At 40.5% G+C, this 22,339-nt stretch overlaps 1 protein-coding gene across 5 annotated transcripts in view; it reads left to right on the forward strand.

Moving 5' to 3' along the window:
* The first annotated feature begins 1,334 nt into the window (after positions 1-1,334).
* AFG1L (AFG1 like ATPase) overlaps positions 1,335-22,339 on the forward strand; it is a 67,028-nt gene continuing 46,023 nt past the window's right edge. The window contains exons 1-6 of one of the 5 annotated variants that reach the window (XM_081942865.1): positions 1,490-1,619; positions 3,524-3,635; positions 7,669-7,892; positions 14,900-14,951; positions 15,625-15,726; positions 20,083-20,213. In XM_081942865.1, the coding sequence (XP_081798991.1) occupies positions 7,782-7,892; positions 14,900-14,951; positions 15,625-15,726; positions 20,083-20,213 (396 nt within the window). In that variant the 5' untranslated portion in view covers positions 1,490-1,619; positions 3,524-3,635; positions 7,669-7,781. The other 4 variants (XM_081942866.1, XR_014174516.1, XM_081942864.1 and 1 more) reach the window with 4 other exon arrangements.

The following is a 22,339-nucleotide window of genomic DNA, read 5'->3' on the forward strand; positions in this document are numbered from 1 at the left end:
TCCAATTGACCATCATGTAACAATCTCACTGCTCCATTCTATCATGGGATTCCCAGGTGAGTTGACAAAACTATGTCTGAAGGGCCTTAAAAATATAGACTTACCGTACATTTCACATATAAGGCTTGTTTTGCACAACATTCACAGGATTATACACACTAACTGGGTACTTCATATGACAAACGGTCATAGATTGGTCCCTGCATGCATAATGTTAAATGCAATCACTGTGTACCAGTTTACTGATAAGGCTTGAGAGTCTGAATAAACATGCAGGATATGTTTAGATATTGAAGTTGCACAAGAGAAATATTGTTTTTTCTCTGAGAGTAAATCACATATAAAATATTGGAATTACTCATTAGAAAAGAATAGAATAGAATAGAAATCTTTATTGGCCACATGTGATTGGACACACAAGGAATTTGTCTTTGGTGCATATACTCTCAGTGTACATAAAGAAAAATAAAATAGAATATATTCATCAAGAATCATAAGATACAACACTTAGTGATAGTCATAGGTTACTAATAAGCAGTCAAATTATATTAGGAAACAAATGAAACAATATAAAATTTAAAGATACAAGCAACATGGTTATAGTCATAAGTGGGAAGAGGTAGGTACTAGGACAGAGATAGATACTAGGAAGGAAAAGAAGAATAGTAATACAGTCCTAGTAGATAATTTGACAGTGTTGTGGGGATTAGTTGTTTAGCAGAGTGATAGCATTTGGGGGGAAAACTGTCCTTGTTTATTATTGTGTATATTATATTATTAGTATAGTATAGTATAGTATAGTATTAGTATAGTATTAGTATAGTACAGTAATTAGTGTATATTATATTATATTGTGTATTATTGTGTATATTATATTATTAGTATAGTATTACTATTAGTATAGTACAGTATAGTAATTAGTGTATATTATATTATATTGTGTATTATTGTGTATATTATATTATTAGTATAGTATAGTATAGTATAGTATAGTATAGTATAGTATAGTATAGTATAGCATAGTAATTAGTGTATATTATATATTGTGTATTATTGTGCATATTAATACCATAGTACATCAGCACGTAATATTCAACACATGCCAAGTTATCCACGTATTAAGAATTGTAAGTCCTCAATCACTATGCTCGCTTATGGAGTCAGACGGATATGTGATCATAAACATGACGCATTAAATACAAACAATGCCGTTCTTGTTCGTACCAACCAAACCCATAGACAGCCGGCCAAAATCATAGAACCGAGCCGGCCGGGTTGAAATACAAGCAGAAATACAACACTTCCCAGCATGCCTTTTGCATCCGGCTGCCTTGCAGTCTCTTTGAGCGGAGTCACGTGCTGCATCCTGGAGCTCGTAGTCCGTGCAAAGGACGAGCCCCTGGTTTAAGGTGAAGGAAACAGGCTGGCTGGGAAAGGAGGCTTTGGCTGAGCGGCCGTATCTGCTGCCAATAAAGTTACTTTCCAAAAGGGCGGGGGGGAGGAAAGGAAGCACGTCAAGATGGCGGCTTCCTTGTCGCCCTTGGTTACTGGGAGCCGCCTGATAAACGCTGCCATTCGACCCGCCGCTCTCGTCCTAACTTGCTGGGCCCCGCGGAAAGGTTAGTGGCGTTTGGGTCTAGGTCTAGGACGTACGAAGTTAGGCCGCGATCTATAGAGAGGATTAGGGCTCAGCTGGAAGGTCAGCTATGAAACGGCTCCCCTGGTTTCAAGCCCTGGTCGTGACTGTCAAGATCTTCAGTTAAAGGGGAGTTAATGCGGCTCGGCTTCCTTTCCTGCACTTGAATCGCCCGGTATCGGCCTTTCGGGAAGTGTTCCGAAGAGGAACGCCCAGCGAGTTTTAAGGTCCTGGAATGTCCGTGAAAAGTTAAGAATAAAGTCCGTCCGTTCTCTCCATTTTAAAACATATGGCCTATAGAAGGGGTATCCAACCGGGGCAACTCTTAAGACTTGTGGACTTCAACACCCAGAATTCCACAGCCAGCTTGTCAACTGTGCCGGCTCTGGAATTCTGGGAGTTGAAGCCCACAAGTCTTCAAAGTTCTCACAGTTGGAGACCTCTGTCCTAAGGATTTTATGCCCCTTTAGGGATGTTCTTCAATTTTATTTTTCATAAGCAATGGAGAGCAGATTTAAATGAGTACACATTAACATTTATTAGTGTGTACCGGTTATTCCCTGAGAAGTGTCTCTATATACATCTTGCCAATAGGATGTTGTACCAACTCTGCACAAATCCTTATTTTGCCCCCAGCAAAGAGAAAACCCTGCTTCAAGTTGGTCTTTCAAAGCCCTTCCAGATGCTACCTGTACAACTTTAGTTACATTAACATCAGTGAATCAAAGTTCAACACATAAATTGAGGAATCAAGCAAACTGTATTATGTTTTAAAATGTTGTATAATGTTGGTTTTGTGATCAAGTAGATTAAAAAATACTTCTGGGTATGGAATGAGCATCGATGTCAAGGCATGCAGATCTCTGGTTTTTTAAAAAATAGTCATTAACCTTTATAGTTGTGGAGCTCTTAATGGCAAAAGAGAAGTTTGGTTCAACATCCTGGCTTATCTCCAATAAGTCTGAGTAAGAGATTGTGTATTCTGTATGGCCCAGAATTGATTTGCAGAATTGCAGGGAAAAAAAACACCCTCTCCACTCAAGGCTCATCAGTAAATCTTTTTACTGGCAAATGGAAAGATCCCAATGCTGAAAAGTGTTACACTGATGAATTCTGCAATCTCTACTTTACTATCACAAAAATGATGTACAGGAAAATTCTCTTTTCAATTAACATTATTTTCCACAAAATATTGATGTACTTTGTAGCTATTTTGGTGAACTGTCCAGGTTAACAGTTGTCAGACTATATGCACGTAATAAATACATATGTTCAAGCATGTTTTATTGCATAGGATGCATGCTAAAAACCTCTGGGAAGTTATAAATTTGCAAGCATAGCAATAAGTCATATGTGCAGTTCATTGCATATGTTGCAATGAACATACTGTGACTATAAAGTGAAAACAGCACTTTTGGTACCAGCATGTATGTTTTTTGTCTTGTAGTTAACACTGGTCTTGCTAGTAGATACCACTGTAGGAAATTGATGCACTTTAGCTGACTTGGATGTGTGCTTTTCTTTTGGCTAATTTTAATTTGCACCAACATAGAAGAATACTAATTGCCAGAAGTATATTTAACTTTTCACTCAGGGAAACCTTTTAGATAACAGATTCATTTTCTTTCCTACCATAGCCAAGATTTGGACAGGCTGAATTCCATCCTACCCAATCTGCTTGCTCATAAGATTCTAGGTTTTAAAATAAGGAATGCATGTTAAATTATGTGGAATTTATAAAAAGTAGATTAGGGTGCGTATGTCAGAATCTCTCATACTTCAAATGCATCTGTGTCAGGGTTAGCTGATTCAGAATATGCATTCTTAAGAATATAGGAACTTGCAGAATTAGTTTATATCTAGTACAGTGTTTTTCAACCTTGGCAGGTTTAAGATGTGAGGACTTCAACTCCCAGAATTTCCCAGCCAACCAAACTTAATACCTCAGTGGTAATTATTATAAGATGCATTCTTATTCTGAGAAGAGCAAGAGTCAAAGGTAGTGTCATTCTAATCCATAATCTGATTTATTCAGCATGTGCCTGTCTTTTTGTTATTCTCTCCTTTTCTATCAATTCCTTTCCCCTCTCCTTTGTTCTCATTAGCTGCTTACCAGAGTAGAGACAGTTCTAAAAGTTTGGGAAAAAATACTTGGTGTACATATGTAGGAAATAAAAGCTATAGTAGTGCTTAAAAGAAGGAACTAGAGTAAAAAATCACTGCACTTTAACATAAAGTAGTGAAGTTTTTTTGGGACATAAATAGCAGAAATAGTGGTACAGGAAGCAACTTTCTGTAAGGAGCAGAACCAACCAGTAGATGAGAAAGACCATCAGAAGTAATGATATTCAGATAGTGATACTTAATCACTGGAAGATCAACTATTTCAAGATCTAGCAGGAGAAGCAGGCAGCGTCAAGACTCCCAATTGAATATAAGGCAAGAAGGTGGAGTGTTGAAGAGCATAGATGAAGCAACTGTCATGCTGTACACAGAGTTAGCTAATAATGTCAGCTCTCTAGATCTTTAGTTCCTGATTCAGAAATTGACTTATTGATGAGGAGATGCTCAGGCATGGTTTAGCAAGATTAGTCTCTTTACTGGGGAGGAGTGAACTTGCATGCATACAGAACATAAACACTGACATCAAAGTCCTCATGCGATATTTAATCCATACTTCTCCATTTAAATTCTAGGCTTTTCCCTGCTTGCTTTCCAATTCAATGAATATTTGGGCCATTCTCTTTCTGGACCTGCAATGCATCTGATTTGTGAGAGGACAATTTTCTCTAGTATAGGAACCAATGGCTCTTAGCTTGGCAGTTTTATTGCCAGAAGGATGGATGTTGAGGAACAGATGCCAAAGCCTAGAAATACTTCCAGCAGTTATCTTTTCCTGATAATTCATAATCCTGACCTGCAAGGAATAGCTGCACTATAGATTTGGAATATCTAGAAAAGAATCTGAAGACCTTTGGAGGTCCTGTGTAGACAGGGTCCTTCCTGTCTATAGAAGACAATGACAAAACAAGAATAATGCAGGCAACTGACTAATTAACCCTCTTAATTAAAAATCAGTAAGAATATTAGCTTTTAAACTTCATGAATTTTTTATGTATATACCAAGGCTCCGAATATGGAAAATAACTCTGAAACCTTGATATATTAAGATAAACAAGACTTAACAAATATATAAAGCATTTGGAAAGATTCTTGTGATTGAAATATTCAAGGGTACAACTTAATAAAAAAGGTAAAAGAAATGACAAGCAATAAGAAGAGAAGCAGAGTCACAGTATATGTTAAAAATAACATTTATGCAGAAATACAAAGGAAATATGACGTAGTAGTATAGATCCCATAGGGACGCGGTGGCTCAGTGGCTAAGATGCTGAGCTTGTCAATAAGAAAGGTCAGCAATTTAGTGGTTTGAATCCCTAGTACTGCGTAAAGGAGTGAACTTCTGCCAACCTAGCAGTTTGAAAGCATGTAAAAATGCAAATAGAAAAATAGGGACCACCTTTGGTGGGGAGGTAACAGCGTTCTATGCACCTTCGGCTTCTAGTCATGCCAGCCACATGACCATGGAGATGTCTTTGGACAGCGCTGGCTCTTTGGCTTTGAAACGGAGATGAGCATCGCCCCCTAGAGTTGGGAATGACTAGCACATATGTGCGAGGGGAACCTTTACCTTTACTTATAGATCCCACATCATAGAGAAGATGTGGATGATGCTTTTCAAAAAAGAAATTGAAGAGGTGTGAAGTACAAATAATCGTATTTAATTGCCCCCACATCTGTTTGAAGATACCCTGCCAAGAATGGTCATTTGAGGAAACTTCTGAATTGTCTAAATGACAACTTTCTCCTTAAGAACTTGGAGACGCCAACAAAAGAGATGTAGTGCCAAGCTTACTAGATTGCCAGCAGTAAGAACTATCAGACAAATGGGCATGAGAAGAGGGTATTTTTTGCATTCACCCAATAATGTTTGTGGCAAATAATCATCAGAAAGTTATAGGAAAATCTTAAAACATTTATTTCATTAGCCTGCTTCTAAGATATACTTTTAGGGAACTTCTATGGCTTCTGGTTTTAATATTTTCAGCCAGGATTATATGTATACACATTATTTTTCAAATTTTGATAATTAAGATTGTAATTTATAAGCTGCCTTGGAGAGTTCATATCTGCAAAGGTAGTCTAAAATTATGATGTATAAATAGCGTAAGTTATGTGAAATTATAAATTTTTGGCTGAACTCTATATTATTTAAAGATGAAGCATAAAAAGTATAAACCCTGGAAATTACAGCTATATTGCTTTGATGTCTGCTTCTAGTAGTTACTCTGACTATGTCTTCTTAAAGGTAAATCCTGTTGTGTTAGAGCATACTGTCAAGTAGATGTGAACAATTTGTAGCTGATTTTAATAAGAATATTCTAGGCAAAAGAAGCTGGTTTAGTTTAATGGTGAGAAGAGAATATGTAGAATATTTTAAAAGCCTTGAATTATTGAGAGATAACTGTTTTTTGAGCTTTAGATTAATTTATAGGGAGGGACATTAATTCAAAATTAAGATAATCTTATTCATTATAATGAATTATTTAGCATTAGAAAAGATGGTAATAGTAAGGGGGGGGCTCAAAAATAACAACTCAAAAACTTTAATAAAGTTTTTAGTTATTTATGTAAAAAAGTAGGGGTGCGATGGCTCAGCAGTTAAAGACACTGAGCTTGTCAGCTGGAAAGCTGAGAGCCTGGGTTCAAGACCCAAGTGCCACATGATGGAGTAAGCTTCTGTTACTTGTCCCAGCTCCTGTTCACCTATTATTTCAAAAGCATGTAAATGCGAGTATATAAATAGGTATCATTTCAGTGGGAAGGTAAAAGCATTCTGTGTGCCTTGGCGTATAGTCATGTGGACAATATCTTCAGACAGCGCTGGCACCCTTGCTAGGAAACAAAGATGAGCAGTGCCCCCTAGAGTCAGACACAACTGGACGGGGGAAGCCTTTACTTTTATATGAAAAAGTAACAACTCTTGTTTTCTAATAACATATAGAATATTGGTATTTATGTGTTAATCCCCACCTTGTGGTGTCATAGAAAATATTCATCTCAATGGCCCAACGAAGGGCATTCATATATTGTATATATCGATCTGTAGTTGTACATGTCAAAGTGAGACTGATGAATGTAGTTGAATGTAGTGCATTGAATATGTATTTAGTAAATGTTAAATGTTGAAAACCCTTTTTGCTTTGCATGCTTGTGATGCTCATGAAAAACACATCAGAAATCTGTACAGAAATTTCTGGCCATGCAAATACTGTGTATTATTATATACTGCACTTATTGAAGCTGATGGGTATTCTCTTGTGTGTTTAAGTTATATGTAGAAAGTAGTCTTGGAATAGTAGCAAAATTTATAGTAAAGGTTGTTATTTACGTCTCATGTACTTCTGAATGGTTCAGAAGGCTCACAAACTATTTGTTAATGGGGAGTGAATTGGACTAAGATAGTGTTTCTCAATCTTAGCTGTTTGAAGATGGCTGGACTTCAACTCCTGGAATTTGTGTGGGGAATTCTGGGAATTGAAGTCCACCCTTATTCAAGCGGCCAAAGTTGAAAAACACTGGAAATCATAATGACTAGCTGATGACTTTAAGAGATCCAATTTGTCATAGTGATTAAAGTCTTGGCCAAGAAACCAGGAGACTGTGAATTCTAGTTCCGCCTTAGGCAAGAAGGCCAGCTGGGTGACTTTAGGCCAGTTAGTCCCTCTCAGGCCAACCCACCTCACAGGATTGTTGTTGTGGAGAAAACAGGAGAAGGAAAGTGTATTAAGTATGTTTGCCGCCCTGAGTTATTTATAAAAATAATAAAGGTGGGATAAAAATAAATCAGCTTTCCGGTTCAAAGATTGGAGTTTCTCATTTCAGCCCACTAAATTATTATATAAGAATAAGACTGACTCTTTTAGTGTTTTTTTAAAACAGTAAATAAATGTTTCTCTCATGTCATACAGCATATACAGTTCAGGTAGCAGAGAAAGCTGCCAGCAGTGGACTAGCAGATGCTAATTCGAAAGCCTTATTGCTTTGCAATGGACCTTTAGAACATTATGAATTTCTTACCAAAATGGAGGAGCTGAGGAATGATGAACAGCAAACGAAAGTCATGCGGTGCCTGCAGAAGCTACACGAAAGTCTTAAAGGCTACAACCTCAGTCCAAAACACATATTCTCAAAGGTAAAGTTATTCCATTAAGCATTTTTACAGCAGTTTTTCTATCTGGTTCATGTGACTTTTCTGAATTTGATTGCAACAGCTCTGTAAAACAATGTTATTTAATTACCCCACTTCATGCCTAAGAGGCTGTGACTGAGAAGATAAGACAAAACAACAAGGCTCAGTATCAGAAAGAGTAATGATTATTTGATGGCATTCAAGGTAAAATAAGATTGATAATTTTATTCTCCCCAATGCAATTAAATTTACCAAATTTTACTGATTGAGATATTTTCATGGGAAATACTCCGATTCCAAATTGATCTGCAACCTAAGATATCTTCAGTTCCTAAATAAAATAGACTTGGAACGAGTTTCTAATAATAATTTACCAATGTTTGGTAGAATAAAACTCAGTTTCCACTGTTCTAAACTTGAAATATACTTAAGTGATGTATTATTATTACCTGAGTAACACTGTTCATTGTTGTGTCTCCAAAAATGCACACATTCTATAGAAAATTTTGGATTGTTCCATCTTTAATATACGTAGTGTGGAAGGTAGTATCCTGAACCTACAAAGAGTTCTTTGCCAGAAGGTGGCAGAGTCATACTGTAATCTGAAAAAATAGTTTTTTGTGCTTTGCTGTACTTATTCTAGTTGCTTTTAACATTTCTTTTCTAGACTCTGGTGAAAACCTGAAGGTTTTGTCCCCTAGTACTAGACTAGACAGAGTAAAACATCAGAAGCCTCTTCAAAATTAATATCCATTGATTAAAAATTAACCTATAAGATAATGTGAAAGAAATGAACATGAGGCAAGAAGTAAGAATATCAGGCAAAATCGATGAGACGAATTGGGTAGAAATCAGCACACAAAGATGGTGAAGAGGGGCCTATTAGATAAATGGTCTATTTAGCATTGCCAAACAGTAATCAACAGTGTTCTCTCAGCTGAGGGCTTATTCATCTTTGTTGCTGGATAAATTGCAGTTCTTGGATAGGTTGCAGTTTGAACCCTAGGCCCTTCTGTAAAAAAAAGCAGACCTCTTCCTATCAGAACATGGTATAATAGAGAATATGTTGATGTTTTAATTTTTAGAAAAACATGATTTAAAAATATCACGGTAGGAATTAGTTTTGAAGACATAAACTTTAGAAAAAGTATACTATTAACTTATTTTTGTTGGGAAATGCGCTGGAGGCAAGCGTGACGGATTAAGTGGGGAATTAGCCCTCAGTCATTGCATAGCTGCAAGAGACCTAGGAATGTGTGCCACCCCATATTTCATGTGTCTTTATCTGTTTGTCCCAAGGGAGGGAGAGCAATCTGGAAAGATTCTTCTATTTATAGGTAGGATACAATATAGGTAGTCGTAGACGTATGACCACAATTTAGCCCAACATTTCTGTTGTTAACTGAGACATTTGTTAAGTGAGTTGTGCCCCATTTTATGGCCTTTCTTGCCTTGTTAAGTGAATCACTGCAGTTGATAGGCTAACAACCCAGTTGTTAAGTGAACCTGGTTTCCCCATTGACTTTGCTGGTCAGAAGGCCGCAAAAAGTGATCCCATGACCTTGGGACACCGCAACGGTCATTAAGTATGAAACAGTTGCCAAGTGTCTGAAGTTTGATCTCATGACCATGGGACTGCTTCAAAGGTTGTAACAGTGGAAAACAGTCCTAAGTTCCTTTTTCAGTGTCGACGTAACTTTGAACAGTCACTAACTGACCTGTTGTAAGTCAAGGATTACCTGTAGTTAACTTGAACGTTTCACATCTGGACCTGCATGTTTGCCCCTTACAATTTTATATATATACTATACTGCTAACATTTTTGAGTATTTTAAGTTTTCTTGATCTAATGGAAGTTGCAAATTTGTATATATTATTCAAAAAGCAAACATGTTTATTTTAAGGGGAGATTTATCATTTCCTTCCCCCTGGTCCCAAATCACTTCTGGAAACAAACCATTAAAGCTTTGATTCCTCAACAAACTTTTCTGTAGAAATCTCCCTTCCAACCGTGTCCACGGGTAAGAGATTCAGCTGATACTTTTTACCAGCGTCCTTCTGGCAACCAAAAACCTTTTAGCATGACTACACAAGCTTTTTCTGGTTGAAGTCATTCTTTTACCCTAACTCTGACATGCTGGAGATGGGGGAAGAGATGATAATGCTAGAGAAGTGGTCCAGAGCAAAGTTTCAACTCAAGCTAGATTTAATAAAACTTAAATTTCTTACTTACATAGGTAATATCGCCCACAACTTAACAAGAGTTCATTTAGTGACTGTTCAAAGTTAAAATGACACTGAAAAAAACCTGAATTATGACCGTTTTTCACATGACCGTTGCAGCATCCCCATGGTGACATGATCAAAAGTCAGACTCTTGGCAACTGACTCATATTTATGACTGTTCTAGTGTCCCAGAGTCATGTTATCTCCTTTTGCCACCTTTTGACAAGCAAAGTCAATGGGGAAGCCAATTTCACTTAAGAACCATGTTACTAACTTAACAACTGCAGTGATTCACTTAAAAAAACGTGGCAAGAAAGGTCATAAAGTGGGGTAAAATTCACCTAACAACTGTCTCACTTAGCAACAGAAACATTGGGCTCAACTGGAGTAAGTTGAGGACTATCTACATATTTGCACTAATTGCTCCCTTAAGTTTTAAATATTTGTCTATTTCTGTTCCATAAAAATTATGGGTTGATAGCACTTTTTCAGGGGTTTCTTAGGATCATATCCAAGAATCTGGAGAACTCCAAGCATCCTAAGTGTCTTGTGTTGTGCATCTTAATTTACAACTAGAATGAATCCTTTTTGAATATATCAGGCATCCCTGACTAAATTGTGTATTTCAGTGAAGTCTTAAGTGAACAGAAGCTGGTATACCCTCTCCATGCTACAAAGTTAAACTTTCTTCTTTCTGGAAATTTGAATAGATATGTATTATTTGTGTGGAATTACTTACCAGTTTAGATTAAGAAAACAATGAACATAGCACATAAAAAAGTTTGGATAGCTTTTCAATCAGAACTTTGTAACACTTCCTTTAGTAGAAATAAACAGCTCTTATATGAAAATGTTTCTGTTCTACTTTTGGCATTTCCCCCCATTCTTCATTACGAACTCTACTAATTCAGAAATATTCTTGGATCTTACCGGTATGTACACTCTGTCCTTGAGATCTCCCATAGATTTTCACTGCTATTCAAATGGGGACTGTGAAGACCACACTAAAAGTTTTATCTTTTTTTCCCCTCAGAATAATTTCTTGTTGATTTGAAACATGTTTCAGATTTCTTCCTGAATGAAATATTCAGCCCCCTTTGAGCTCAGGATTCTTCATTGATTGTGGACATTAGCTTCTATTTTTATATTTAGTTGACTCAATTCTTGAAAAGCACCATAGATGAATGTATATTCATACCCTCGATATGTCCCCTCCCCCACAAAAGAAGATGACCCAAATAATAATAACTTACTAAACTTAATTTCCTTTAATGTAAGGGATTTGATTATAAAATTCATGAACCTACTCTGCATATACAAACCATTCTTCAACATATTAATTGCTTTCGCAAATTGTCACATGTGTAGCAGAAAAGAAAAAAGGGGAGAACTAAGATGGGGATGAGGAAGAAGAAAAAGTAATTTTCCAGAGAAGGAGACAAAAAGAGAAAAGGAGAACAATGAAGAATAAATGAAGCAGTAACTGGACCAAAAGAAAGAAGAGAATTGCAAAATATTATATTATATTCACAGGACAATGAGACCTTTCCAAGCAGCAGCAGCAGTAGCAGAGTCTACAGCCATGTGGACCTCCTGCCCATTCCGTTTTTTTGCCAACAAATTATTCTGTTTTTATCAGCAAGCAAAAGGGTCTGCTTCCCTGCTGAGCAGGTAGAAGAGAAATAGGAGGTTCTCTCCTATCTGAGATTCCCAAGAGCTTTTTTGTCCTGATGAAATGGAGATGAATCCCAGCTGCCCAGCACCATGTTTCTTTCTTTTATACTCTGAACTGAGGAAGCTTCCTGGATGAGAAATGAAGGAGGAAACTGGGAAAGTCCAGTTACCTTTTGAGAAGCACCTGTGGGGTATTGTTGTGAAACAACAGAAGAAATTTATTGAATTTATATATGCTGGCCAACTTCCAGTGACTCATAGCAGAGATGGATATAGTCCTGAAGTTCATTGCCTCATGGGTTCATTCCAAGTAACCATTGGCTCAACACATGGACAGAACTGCTTATTATGTGGACCATTTCTTTTTCTAGTTTTCGGGGTCCAAGGCAGCGGTGGGGTTATCTGTTATCTGTCTCTAGTTTCCTTGTTGTGATGCAGTTATGGGTTATCTGAACATGGAGGGCAGTACCTCCATGTTCCTGTTCCTGATACAGGACCTGTATCAAGTTGTGTGTCTTAAATGCTTCCTGGTCCAAATGAAATTAACTGCCATCTAAACTTCTGCAGAACTGAAGATGAGTGATGAATATGGAGAGTTTCCAGGGGACTCTTGGGAAAGTTTCCCAGTGTTCAAGCAGTTACCTGTTTATCATTCGGAAGAGACTGGAATCTAAAAGTAATTGCCCCTCAAGCAATTTCTGTAAACTGATGCCGGGTTGCTCTTTGGTTTTCTGAGGCGTTCCAGGAGATAAGACATTACAAGCAATTCCTAGAGCCATGAGGTGAACCTATGGCGGAGCCATTTCTGAGGGCACCTGAGGCATTGCCCTGTCAGCTCCAGCTGATTTCAGCTTTGATTTTTTTGCCTCCCTGAAGCCTCCGGATGGCGAAAAACAGCCCAACCTGCAAACCAGAAGTTGGAAAACAGGCCGTTTCTAGCCTTTGGAGGGCTTCCGGGGAGGGCGGGGGGGGGGGGCATTTTCACCCTCCCCAGCTCCTAGAAAGCCTCTGGAGCCTGGGTAGGGCGAAAAATGGGTCCACCATGCCATCACGCACCAAAAGCAGGGAGAGGGTGGGGGGTTGGTTGCACGCGCATGCAGGGGGGTTGCACACATGCACAGGAGAGGTCGCACACATGCGCAGGGGGGAGGGTGCATAGAATTATGGATGTGGGCATGCACGACTCCCCCCTTCCTGCTTTTGGCATGTGATGGCAAAAAGGTTAGCCATCACTGTCCTTGAGCATTGGTGGAGGAAGAATAAAAATGAATGTGACTGAACACAAGTATGGACTGTGGTGATAAAGAGAGGCAATAGCCCTTGCTGAAATTTAGATAGGGGCAGTGCACCACTGGTCCTTTCAGACCTCACAGTAGCCTTTGATGCCATCAATGATGGTGTCTTTTTGAAGTGTCTGCAAGGATTGCAGCTACTGTTTTACAGTGGTTTTGCTTCTTCAGAAGGTGGTTGTATTTGTTGGGAGGAGAAGATGAGAGATGGGCTTGATAGGTGCTACCACCCCTTCCTTAATATTTACATACTAGGAGGAATCATGTAGATTTGGGATGAGATACTTTCAGTTTGCTGATTATATTTAATTATACTTTACCAGGAATGTTTTGTCTAAGGGCTATCAGAGTGGATGAGAAAAAAATGGGCTAAAATTGAACCGTAGGACCTGAAGTTGTTTTTTGTCGACCACCTTCTATTAGTTTCAGTGGTCTTTCTTGAAAGAGATAGCACTATTCTTGAGAGAACAAATCTTGTTACTTTGGGGGTGGGGCTTCTGGTTTTCTGTAAAAGCAAGTAGAGCTTGTGCCCAGAAGACTTTTGCCCACTCAGGCTGTTGTGACCTGGAGCAGTTGCTACAGGGAATCATGCTCTCAGCATGATGCATATACTGCAAGGCATTCCTCATGGGGTTTGAAGACCACTCCGAAACTGCAACTGTGCAAGATATAGAGACCTGTGTGTCATACAGTGGTGGGTCCCACCAGTTTGGACTGATTTGGCTAAACCGGTAGTAGCTGGGCGACTTGAGTCACTGGAACTGGCAGTGACCCAGGCCTGCCACATCCCCAAATCGGTTCTGGTGGCGCCATAGGTGCCCCCATCTTGTTTTTTTGCTTCTCCGCATGCACAGAGCAATTTTTGTTGTACTGTGCATGTGTGCACAGTGTGCATCAAGTGTGTGGTGCGTCCCTGAGTGAACTGGCAGTAGCGGCTGTCAGAACCCACGCCTGGGGTCTTAGGTATTGAATAGTGTATTTGTGCAATGCTAGTATTGTGGGCCTTGCACTAGCTACCAGTAGGCTTCTGGATGCAGTTCAGCCTATAAAGGTTTTATATAGGTTGGACTCCATCTGAAACCTATAGGTTTTAACCTATAAAATGATACATGGCATAATACCTTCAGGAGCGTCTCCTCCAATTGGATTCAATCCATCTAAGGTGTCCTTCTCAAGAGCAACTGCTAGTAGTGCTCTATTTCGGAGAAGTGGGCAGGAGATTGTGTTGCGGAGATAATGTTCCTATATGAGAACCTGTTCCTCTGGAATGGTATCCCCATGCAAGTAAGATTGGTTCCATCAATAATAAGCTTCCAGAAGCTACTTGAAACAGAGTTACCCTGGAAGTTTGGGTGAATTGTAAGGGTTGTGTTATTTTAATTTTAATGTAACCTAATTTTAATTGCATTTTCTGTGGATATTTTCATTGTGATATTTTATAATTGTTGTGGACCTTCAAAAGCTGCAAAATATGATACTATATATATGTAATAAATAAGCCACTGAAAAGATGATCTGTTTACATGTAATTTCTATATAATTTTCACTATAGAATTATTCAAAATGCTCAACCTACTGGGCTTGAAAAGATATTAAAAAGAATATTTAGGGTTTTTGTCCTTTCCAATTTCCCTTATTGTGTGCTTGATCAACCAAAATAATATTTGAGCTTCTAAGCAGCAGAGCAGGCTTTGTTCTTTTAATGCAGTAGTTGAATTGAGTTTGGAAGCTTTAGTGACTTTGCGATGAATATATCATGTTGTTTTCCTATTTTGCTTTTATCCAAGGAGAATAAAATATAATTATTTTCTTAATTTGCAGCTTTTCCCAAGACGTAAACCCCCCAAAGGCCTTTATATCTATGGTGATGTTGGTAAGTTGAAAGATTTTAACTGAAACATGGTCAATTTTGCTATAGCATATTTGCACACTTTCCCAGTTTTATAACTAGCTCATAAGATAACTTTCTTTTCCAATGACAGCAGTGAGATTAAATAGAACAAAGCACCCCGGGCTGAGCTACTAATGACCTGTATTTAGTTTGCTTTGACATTACAGAACAAATCAAGGCTCAGAGCAATGTCAGGTAATGAAATGGATCAACATGTGTGCTTTGTGATACGAGATCCTTGGACCCTGCCAGAGCCTTGATTGCATATGGCAGGGAGGGCACTTGTTTTGATGCCCTTGTTATGTGGAAGGGGAATGCTGGCTGAGTTGAATACTTGGTCTGACCGAAAGATGTATTTATGACTAATCTATTTTTAAAAAAAGAACGGAGGTATTCTCATTTATTTTTAGTGAATAATGCTCGGTGTATTTCGGATAGGAACAATAATTGCATTTGTTGATTTTGATATAGATTCATATAATACAAATGATCCTGCCCATGTTAGTTGAAGTCTTGCTTCAAAGATAATGATTTTGTACTGTTCAGATCACGATTATGATTTCATTAGCTCAATGCTAATGAACAGTCATTACTGTAATCAGTACATAGTGTTTTAAATTAACAACCTGTTGCATATGTGTGTTTTTATTTGAAGGCACAGGAAAGACAATGGTGATGGACATATTTTATTCTCATCTACTAGTAGAAAGAAAAAAGCGAGTCCATTTCCATGGCTTCATGCTTGATGTGCATAAAAGTAAGTTTAAATCTTTCTGGTAGAATACAGTATGTTACAGGTATCTTCCGTGTTATCTGTCATCCTGTTTCTTCTTAGTTCCTTGTCTGGCGCCCTCTGCAAGACTGTCAGTTGAAAGCCGAAAAGAAAGGAATTAACATAGACTGTATGGGGAAATTTTCAACCTGATTTTTCAGTTAGAATAGAGCTGTCTTGCAACACCCCTTGGAATTAATTGAGGGAAAACATTGAAGGATTTGCGTTAGTAGGCTTCATTTTCCTTGAGTGAGTAAGTACCAGTGGACAGTCAATCATTTAATTCATTGGTACTTATTTTCATGATAAAAAATTCAGAGCATCTGCTGGAAAGTGGTGAGCTATGGTCTTGCGACAATTATAGAGAGAGATTGATTAATATTGTGAAAATACCTAACTCTTTTACAATAGTCAGCAGCAAGTGAAGAGTGAACTTGTGTTGTAATGTATCCGTTGGTCTTTCAGTTGCCATAAGACCCTGATTTAAAAGTTGAATAGCAAAAAGATGTCATGTCAAGTTGAAGGTAAGGGTGGTGGGGTGGCGGTGGTTATGCGGGAATGTTTAGAGCCGAGGGAGTTCACTGTTCCTCAGATACCCGGGTGTGAGTCCCTTGGTGTGAGTTGGGGCCCAGGGAGGCAGTGGGGCTTGCTGATTGTATACTTGGCTCCTCGCTATGCATCAGCAGCCCTGCCCGAGCTCCTCGAGCTAATCTCAGCGACGGCAGTTGAGACTCCCAGACTTCTGGTCATGGGGGACTTCAACTTGCCGTCAACGGGAGCGGCTTCCGAGGTGGCTCGGGAGTTCATGGCTTCCATGACGGCCATGGACCTGACCCAATTAGTTCAGGGCCCCACTCACGAAGGGGGCCACACACTGGACCTCATTTTTGTATCTGAACAGTGGACGAGTGATCTGGGAATAGGGGATTTAGTTATCACGCCCCTGTCATGGTCAGACCACTCATCCCTCCGGCTGGACTTCCCTGGCGCTATCCCCCACCGCGAGGAGGCGGAACCAGACTCTATAAACTGGTACCGCCCCAGGCACCTGATGGAATCTGATAGATTCCTGACGGAGCTTGGGCCAATACCTGTAGCCTTGTCCCGCTCCCGTTCCGAGGACCTAGTGACTGCCTGGAATAGGGCGACGACTGGGGCCTTGGACCGGGTTGCGCCGTTGCGACCTCTCCTGCGGCATCGACCCACCCGGGCTCCTTGGTTCACTGAGGAGCTCAGGGTGATGAAGCGCCACAGGAGACGTCTAGAGAGCAGGTGGAGATCCTCGCGCTCCGAATCTGACCGAACACAGGTAAGAGCCTATTTGCGGACTTACCTTGTGGCAATAAGAGCGGCCAAACGTAGACACTGTGCTGCTCTTATTGCGTCCGCGGATAACCGCCCTGCCGCCCTGTTTAGGGTGACTCGCTCCCTCTTATCGCAGGGGGCGCGGGAGACACCCTTACAGGGTAGAGCAGAGGAGTTTGGGGAATATCTTCAGGACAAAATCGATCAGATCCGGAGCGGGTGGACCTCCGTCAGTGGACCAGACGAGCCGCCAACAGCGAGTCTTGAGAGACCATTCTGGGAGGAGTTTGACTCTGTTGCCCCCGAGGATTTGGACAGGCTGCGTGGACGGCTGCGACCCACCACTTGTTTAACGGACCCGTGCCCCTCCTGGCTGGTACTGGCAGCCTGGGAGGTGACACGAGGCTGGCTCCTGGGCCTGGTGAGCGCCTCACTGAGTGAGGGATACTTACCAACCGCCTTGAAAGAGGCGGTGGTGAGACCCTTGCTCAAGAGGCCTGCGCTCGACCCAACGGAGCTAGCTAACTATCGTCCAGTCTCCAACCTTCCCTTTCTGGCGAAGGTTGTCGAGAATGTGGTGGCGCAGCAGCTCCCGCGACACCTAGACGAATCCGACTATCTAGACCCACGCCAGTCCGGCTTCCGACCCGGGCACAGCACTGAGACAGCCTTGGTCGCGTTGGTCGATGATCTCTGGAGGGCCAGAGATAGGGGCTGCTCCTCTATCCTGGTCCTATTAGACCTCTCGGCGGCTTTTGATACCATCGACCATGGTATCCTATTGCGCCGGTTGGAGGGGATGGGAGTCGGAGGCACCGTTTTGCGGTGGTTCGGCTCCTACCTCTCCGACCGGAAGCAATGTGTGTTGACAGGGGGGCAGAGATCGTCCCTGAGGCCACTCACTTGTGGGGTGCCACAGGGGTCGGTCCTCTCGCCTCTCCTGTTCAACGCATATGTGAAGCCGCTGGGTGAGATCATCCGTGGTTTTGGGGTTGAGTACCATCTTTACGCTGATGATACTCAGCTGTATATTTCAACCCCAAACCACCCCAACGAGGCTGTCGAAGTGATGTCCCGGTGTTTGGAAGCCGTCGGGGTCTGGATGGGGGACAACAGACTTAAACTCAACCCCTCCAAGACCGAGTGGCTGTGGTTACCGGCGCCTCGGTTCAGCCAGCTGACTCCATCGCTGGCCATAGGGGGCGAACAATTGTCCCCTGTGGAGCGGGCGCGCAATTTGGGCGTCCTCCTTGATGCCCGGCTGTCAATGGAGGACCATGTGGCAGCCGTGGCGAGGGGGGTGTTCCACCAGGTTCGCCTGGTGCGCCAATTGCGCCCCCTACTGGACCGGAGTGCCCTGCGCACGGTCACTCATGCGCTGGTGACGTCTCGCCTGGACTACTGCAATGCTCTCTACATGGGGCTTCCCTTGGGACGCATCCGGAGACTGCAGCTAGTTCAGAACGCAGCCGCGCGGGTTATTATGGGAAGTACTCGTTACTCCCACGTAACACCTCTCCTGCGCGAGCTGCACTGGCTACCTGTGGCCTTTCGGGTGCGTTTCAAGGTATTGATCACCATCTTTAAAGCGCTCCATGGCAGTGGGCCTAGTTACCTGCAGGATCGCATCCTACCACACACGTCCCTGCAGCCTATCCGCTCACACAGAGAGGGGCTCCTCCTGGTGCCGTCTGCTGGTCAATGCCAGCGGGCGACACCTAGGAGTAGATCCTTCTCTGTGATGGGCCCAACCCTCTGGAATGACCTCCCCCCTGACATTCGAACTACCACCGACCTCCGTTCCTTCCGGCAAAAGTTAAAGACTCACCTATTTCAATCAGCTGGCCTGGCACTTTCTTAGTTTTACCTCCCGGGGATTTATTCATTTTAATTGGGTTTGGGGTTTTAAAAGTTTTTATTATACTATATACTATATTTAATATTTATTATTCCATGTACAGTCTTGCAACCTCCTCCACCTACCTACTTATTTAATTATTTAACTGTTTTGCATGTATTTTATAACGTATTTTAGTGACTGTACACCGCCCCGAGTCCCTTTCGGGAGAGGAGGCGGTCTATAAATATGAATAATAAATAAATAAATAAATAAATAAATAAGGTGGAACAGGATAAGAGAAAGTAACTGAAACAGAGTGACTGATTTCCATCAACTGCTGTATATGTGTGTGTATGTGTACACAAAAACACGCACACACACACATACACGCGCACACACAATTAGAACAGCGTTCTGATTATTGGCTGAATTCTTGTGATATCATAGAATATTTACATATATTGTATCAGCATTTGTGAACCTAAACAAGGGGAAAGTTAGCATGGACCAAAACTTGAGCTCGTCCTTCTCAGTGTCAGAAAAAAAAATTTTTTTCCATAATGAACTCTCCAGTAAACGTCCTCTTTGCAAATTTACAGTTTTTTTGCGTAATTCATGGTATAATAAATGAAATAGATGGTACAATGTATATGTTGTTCCCTTATTTAGAAACTACAGGTGAAGATTTAGTTAGCTATTTTAATATACAAAGATCTTCTACTTTCCATGATATTAACATTTAATCTTTAAAGCTTGCTACTCTTTTGTAAGCTTTCTCTGTTTCTCCTTTATTTCCTTGTTCTCATTTCTTTATATTTGCTCTAGTCCGTGAACTTACATTTGTTTCTCAATAGTATACAGCAATCTCAACATGGACTATGTGCTTTTAATATATAGTTATAGAGGAGGAAACCAAACTGAATAATATGTGTTGTTGGATAATATCTTGACCCCCTTTATGATCGTCTGTATATATTGCAAAGAGGCAAAAAGCTGTGGGATGCTGCATGAATCAAGGATGCCCACTGGAGGAGAGAATGCTTTGTAGTTGTCATTGTTTTTCTAAAAAACGAAAGAACGGAATTAGCACAGAATTACTGCGACAAAAGTTACTTCTATTAACATGTAAATATAATCTTTGTTTTGAGTCTATTTCCAACATGTTTACTAAGTATCTTGCAAAATGTTCACTTCAGGAATACATTGCCTTAAACAGAGTCTGCCAAAACGAAAAGCTGGATTAATGGCTAAATCATATGATCCAATAGCTCCTATAGCCGATGAAATAAGTGAGGAAGCTTGTCTCTTGTGTTTTGATGAATTTCAGGTAAGAAAGAATATAAGAGATACACATTCTTCTCTTCATGGAAAAAATAACATGTCTGGTAGCAATATTTTGTAATATTTTATTAACTTTCTATGCTGTAGGTGTTTTTTTTTAAATCTTTTCTCATTGAAGCATTTATTTATTCGTATGCATGGAGCAGCAAAATTTGTCACAGTTAATATGATCTTGAATGCATAAGATCTCAGCTGCATGTAGATAGCATTGTTATATCAGTGCTATCTGCCAAACTGGAATCTTTTTTTTGAAAATACGCAGTCTGGTTTATATTACACCTACATATCAATTTTAAAACATCGTGTTATCATACATTCTGCATACACAAGACACACTGTATTTCTGTATATCTAAATAAGTGTGTCTGTATATTATTAGTATGTATTGTATTTCTATGCGTACACATACATATGGACATACACATATACATGCATATATACACACACCATTCGTATTACCGTTTGTCCAATTGTCTTTCTTTTAATCATACATTTTGGAAATATTTGAGCTCCTATACTTTATCCACATTCTCATAGATTCTGACCTATGTTGCTCCAGATTAAAACTGTCAGTGTAAGTAAAGATTTAATATGTACATGTAACATTCTCAATAGTCAAAACTTCATTCGGAGTAGACATTCATAGGTTATTTATGTATTTATATTATTTTAACTTGTTTTCTTTTAAAAATAAAATGGGTTAATTAAATTCTACAAGATTTAGAAATTAAAATTATAAAGCAGCACCCATTATAACACATCTTCATGGTCTGGCCTCAGATAGATGAATGTTCCAGTTTTGGGGAATGTACAGAAAAGATCACCTAGTTGGAGAAATAATGTGGCAACTGTCATAGGATTCAGTATGGTCACTTTTAATTTGTGGACAAAACTACAAATTACTTTTTCATAAGCTAAACGTTTCTTTAAGATGAAAGAAATCGCTATGTAGAAAAGAATTGGTACCAGGAAATGCTTAACCCATTCTGTGCCCCGCGATATGGAAAAATAAATTACAAACAATGGGGGCAGGCAAATTTATAGAAGAAAATAAGAGCATAAAGCTACTCTGGCTAAGCCCTAAGAGGAAGTTGAGAAATAAAGTAAAATAAAATAAATAAATCTGCTGGGATTATTAAAAAGGGAGCATCCCAGTGGAGAGTAGCTTTTTTTTGGGGGGGGGGGAGAAACTCCCCTGCAAAATGTGTGTGTGTGTGTGTGTGTGCGTGTGTGTGTGTGTGTGAGAGAGAGAGAGAGAGAGAGAGAGAGAGAGAGAGAATGAATACTTTTGAGTCAACTTTTTGATTCCTGGCAAATGCTTGGATTAGTGCTAGTTCTAGAAGTGGTTTGCTATTGCCTCCTTCCTAAGGTTAAGACAGTGCTTCTCAATTATTTTCTGTCATGCCCCCCCTAGGAAGAAGAAAACATTTCGCGCCCCCCCCCCCGCGCGACTGTAAATAGTATAATTTGTCTATAAAATTGTTATAAGTACACCTCTGCATAACATAGCACACCGGTCTTTCCTCGTCTCCCACCGTAGTCACATGCTTTCTTTCCTCTTTCCCTCTTACTTGTCTATCCTTCCTTCCACCCTCCCTTCCTCCTTCCCTTCCTTCCTGCCTCCCTTCCAGTTCCCTCCTTCCTCTTTCCCCCTGCCTGCCTGCCTTCTTTCCTCTTTCCCTATCCTCCTATCCTTCCTTTCTCCCTCCCTCCTTCCCTGCCTCCCTTCCAGTTCCATTCTTCCCTCCTTCTTTCTGCCTCCTTCCTGCCTGCTTGCCTTCTTTCCTCTTTCCCTCTTGCTTGTCTATCCTTACTCCCTCCTCCCTTTCTTCCCTCCCTCCCTGCCAGCAGCTCCTCCAGCATCCCAGCTGGAAGCAGCAGCACAACAGTCGCCGTTACCAGGGGCGAAGGGGTGGCGGTGGCAAGATAGGGCGACCGCCGCCCCTTTGTCCCTTCCCCAACAGCGGCTGTTGCGCTTCCGCTTCCAGACGGAATGCTGGCGGTGGAGCTGCTGGCGGGGAGGCGAGCTACCTGCATAAAGACGCCGCCGAGGGCATGGCAGAATATATCCCGGCTTGAAGTGGCAGCGCTGGGGACTGCTCAGAGACTCAT

The sequence above is a fragment of the Natrix helvetica genome (assembly GCF_964273705.1).
Source record: "Natrix helvetica genome assembly, chromosome: 2".
NCBI lineage: Eukaryota > Metazoa > Chordata > Lepidosauria > Squamata > Natricidae > Natrix > Natrix helvetica.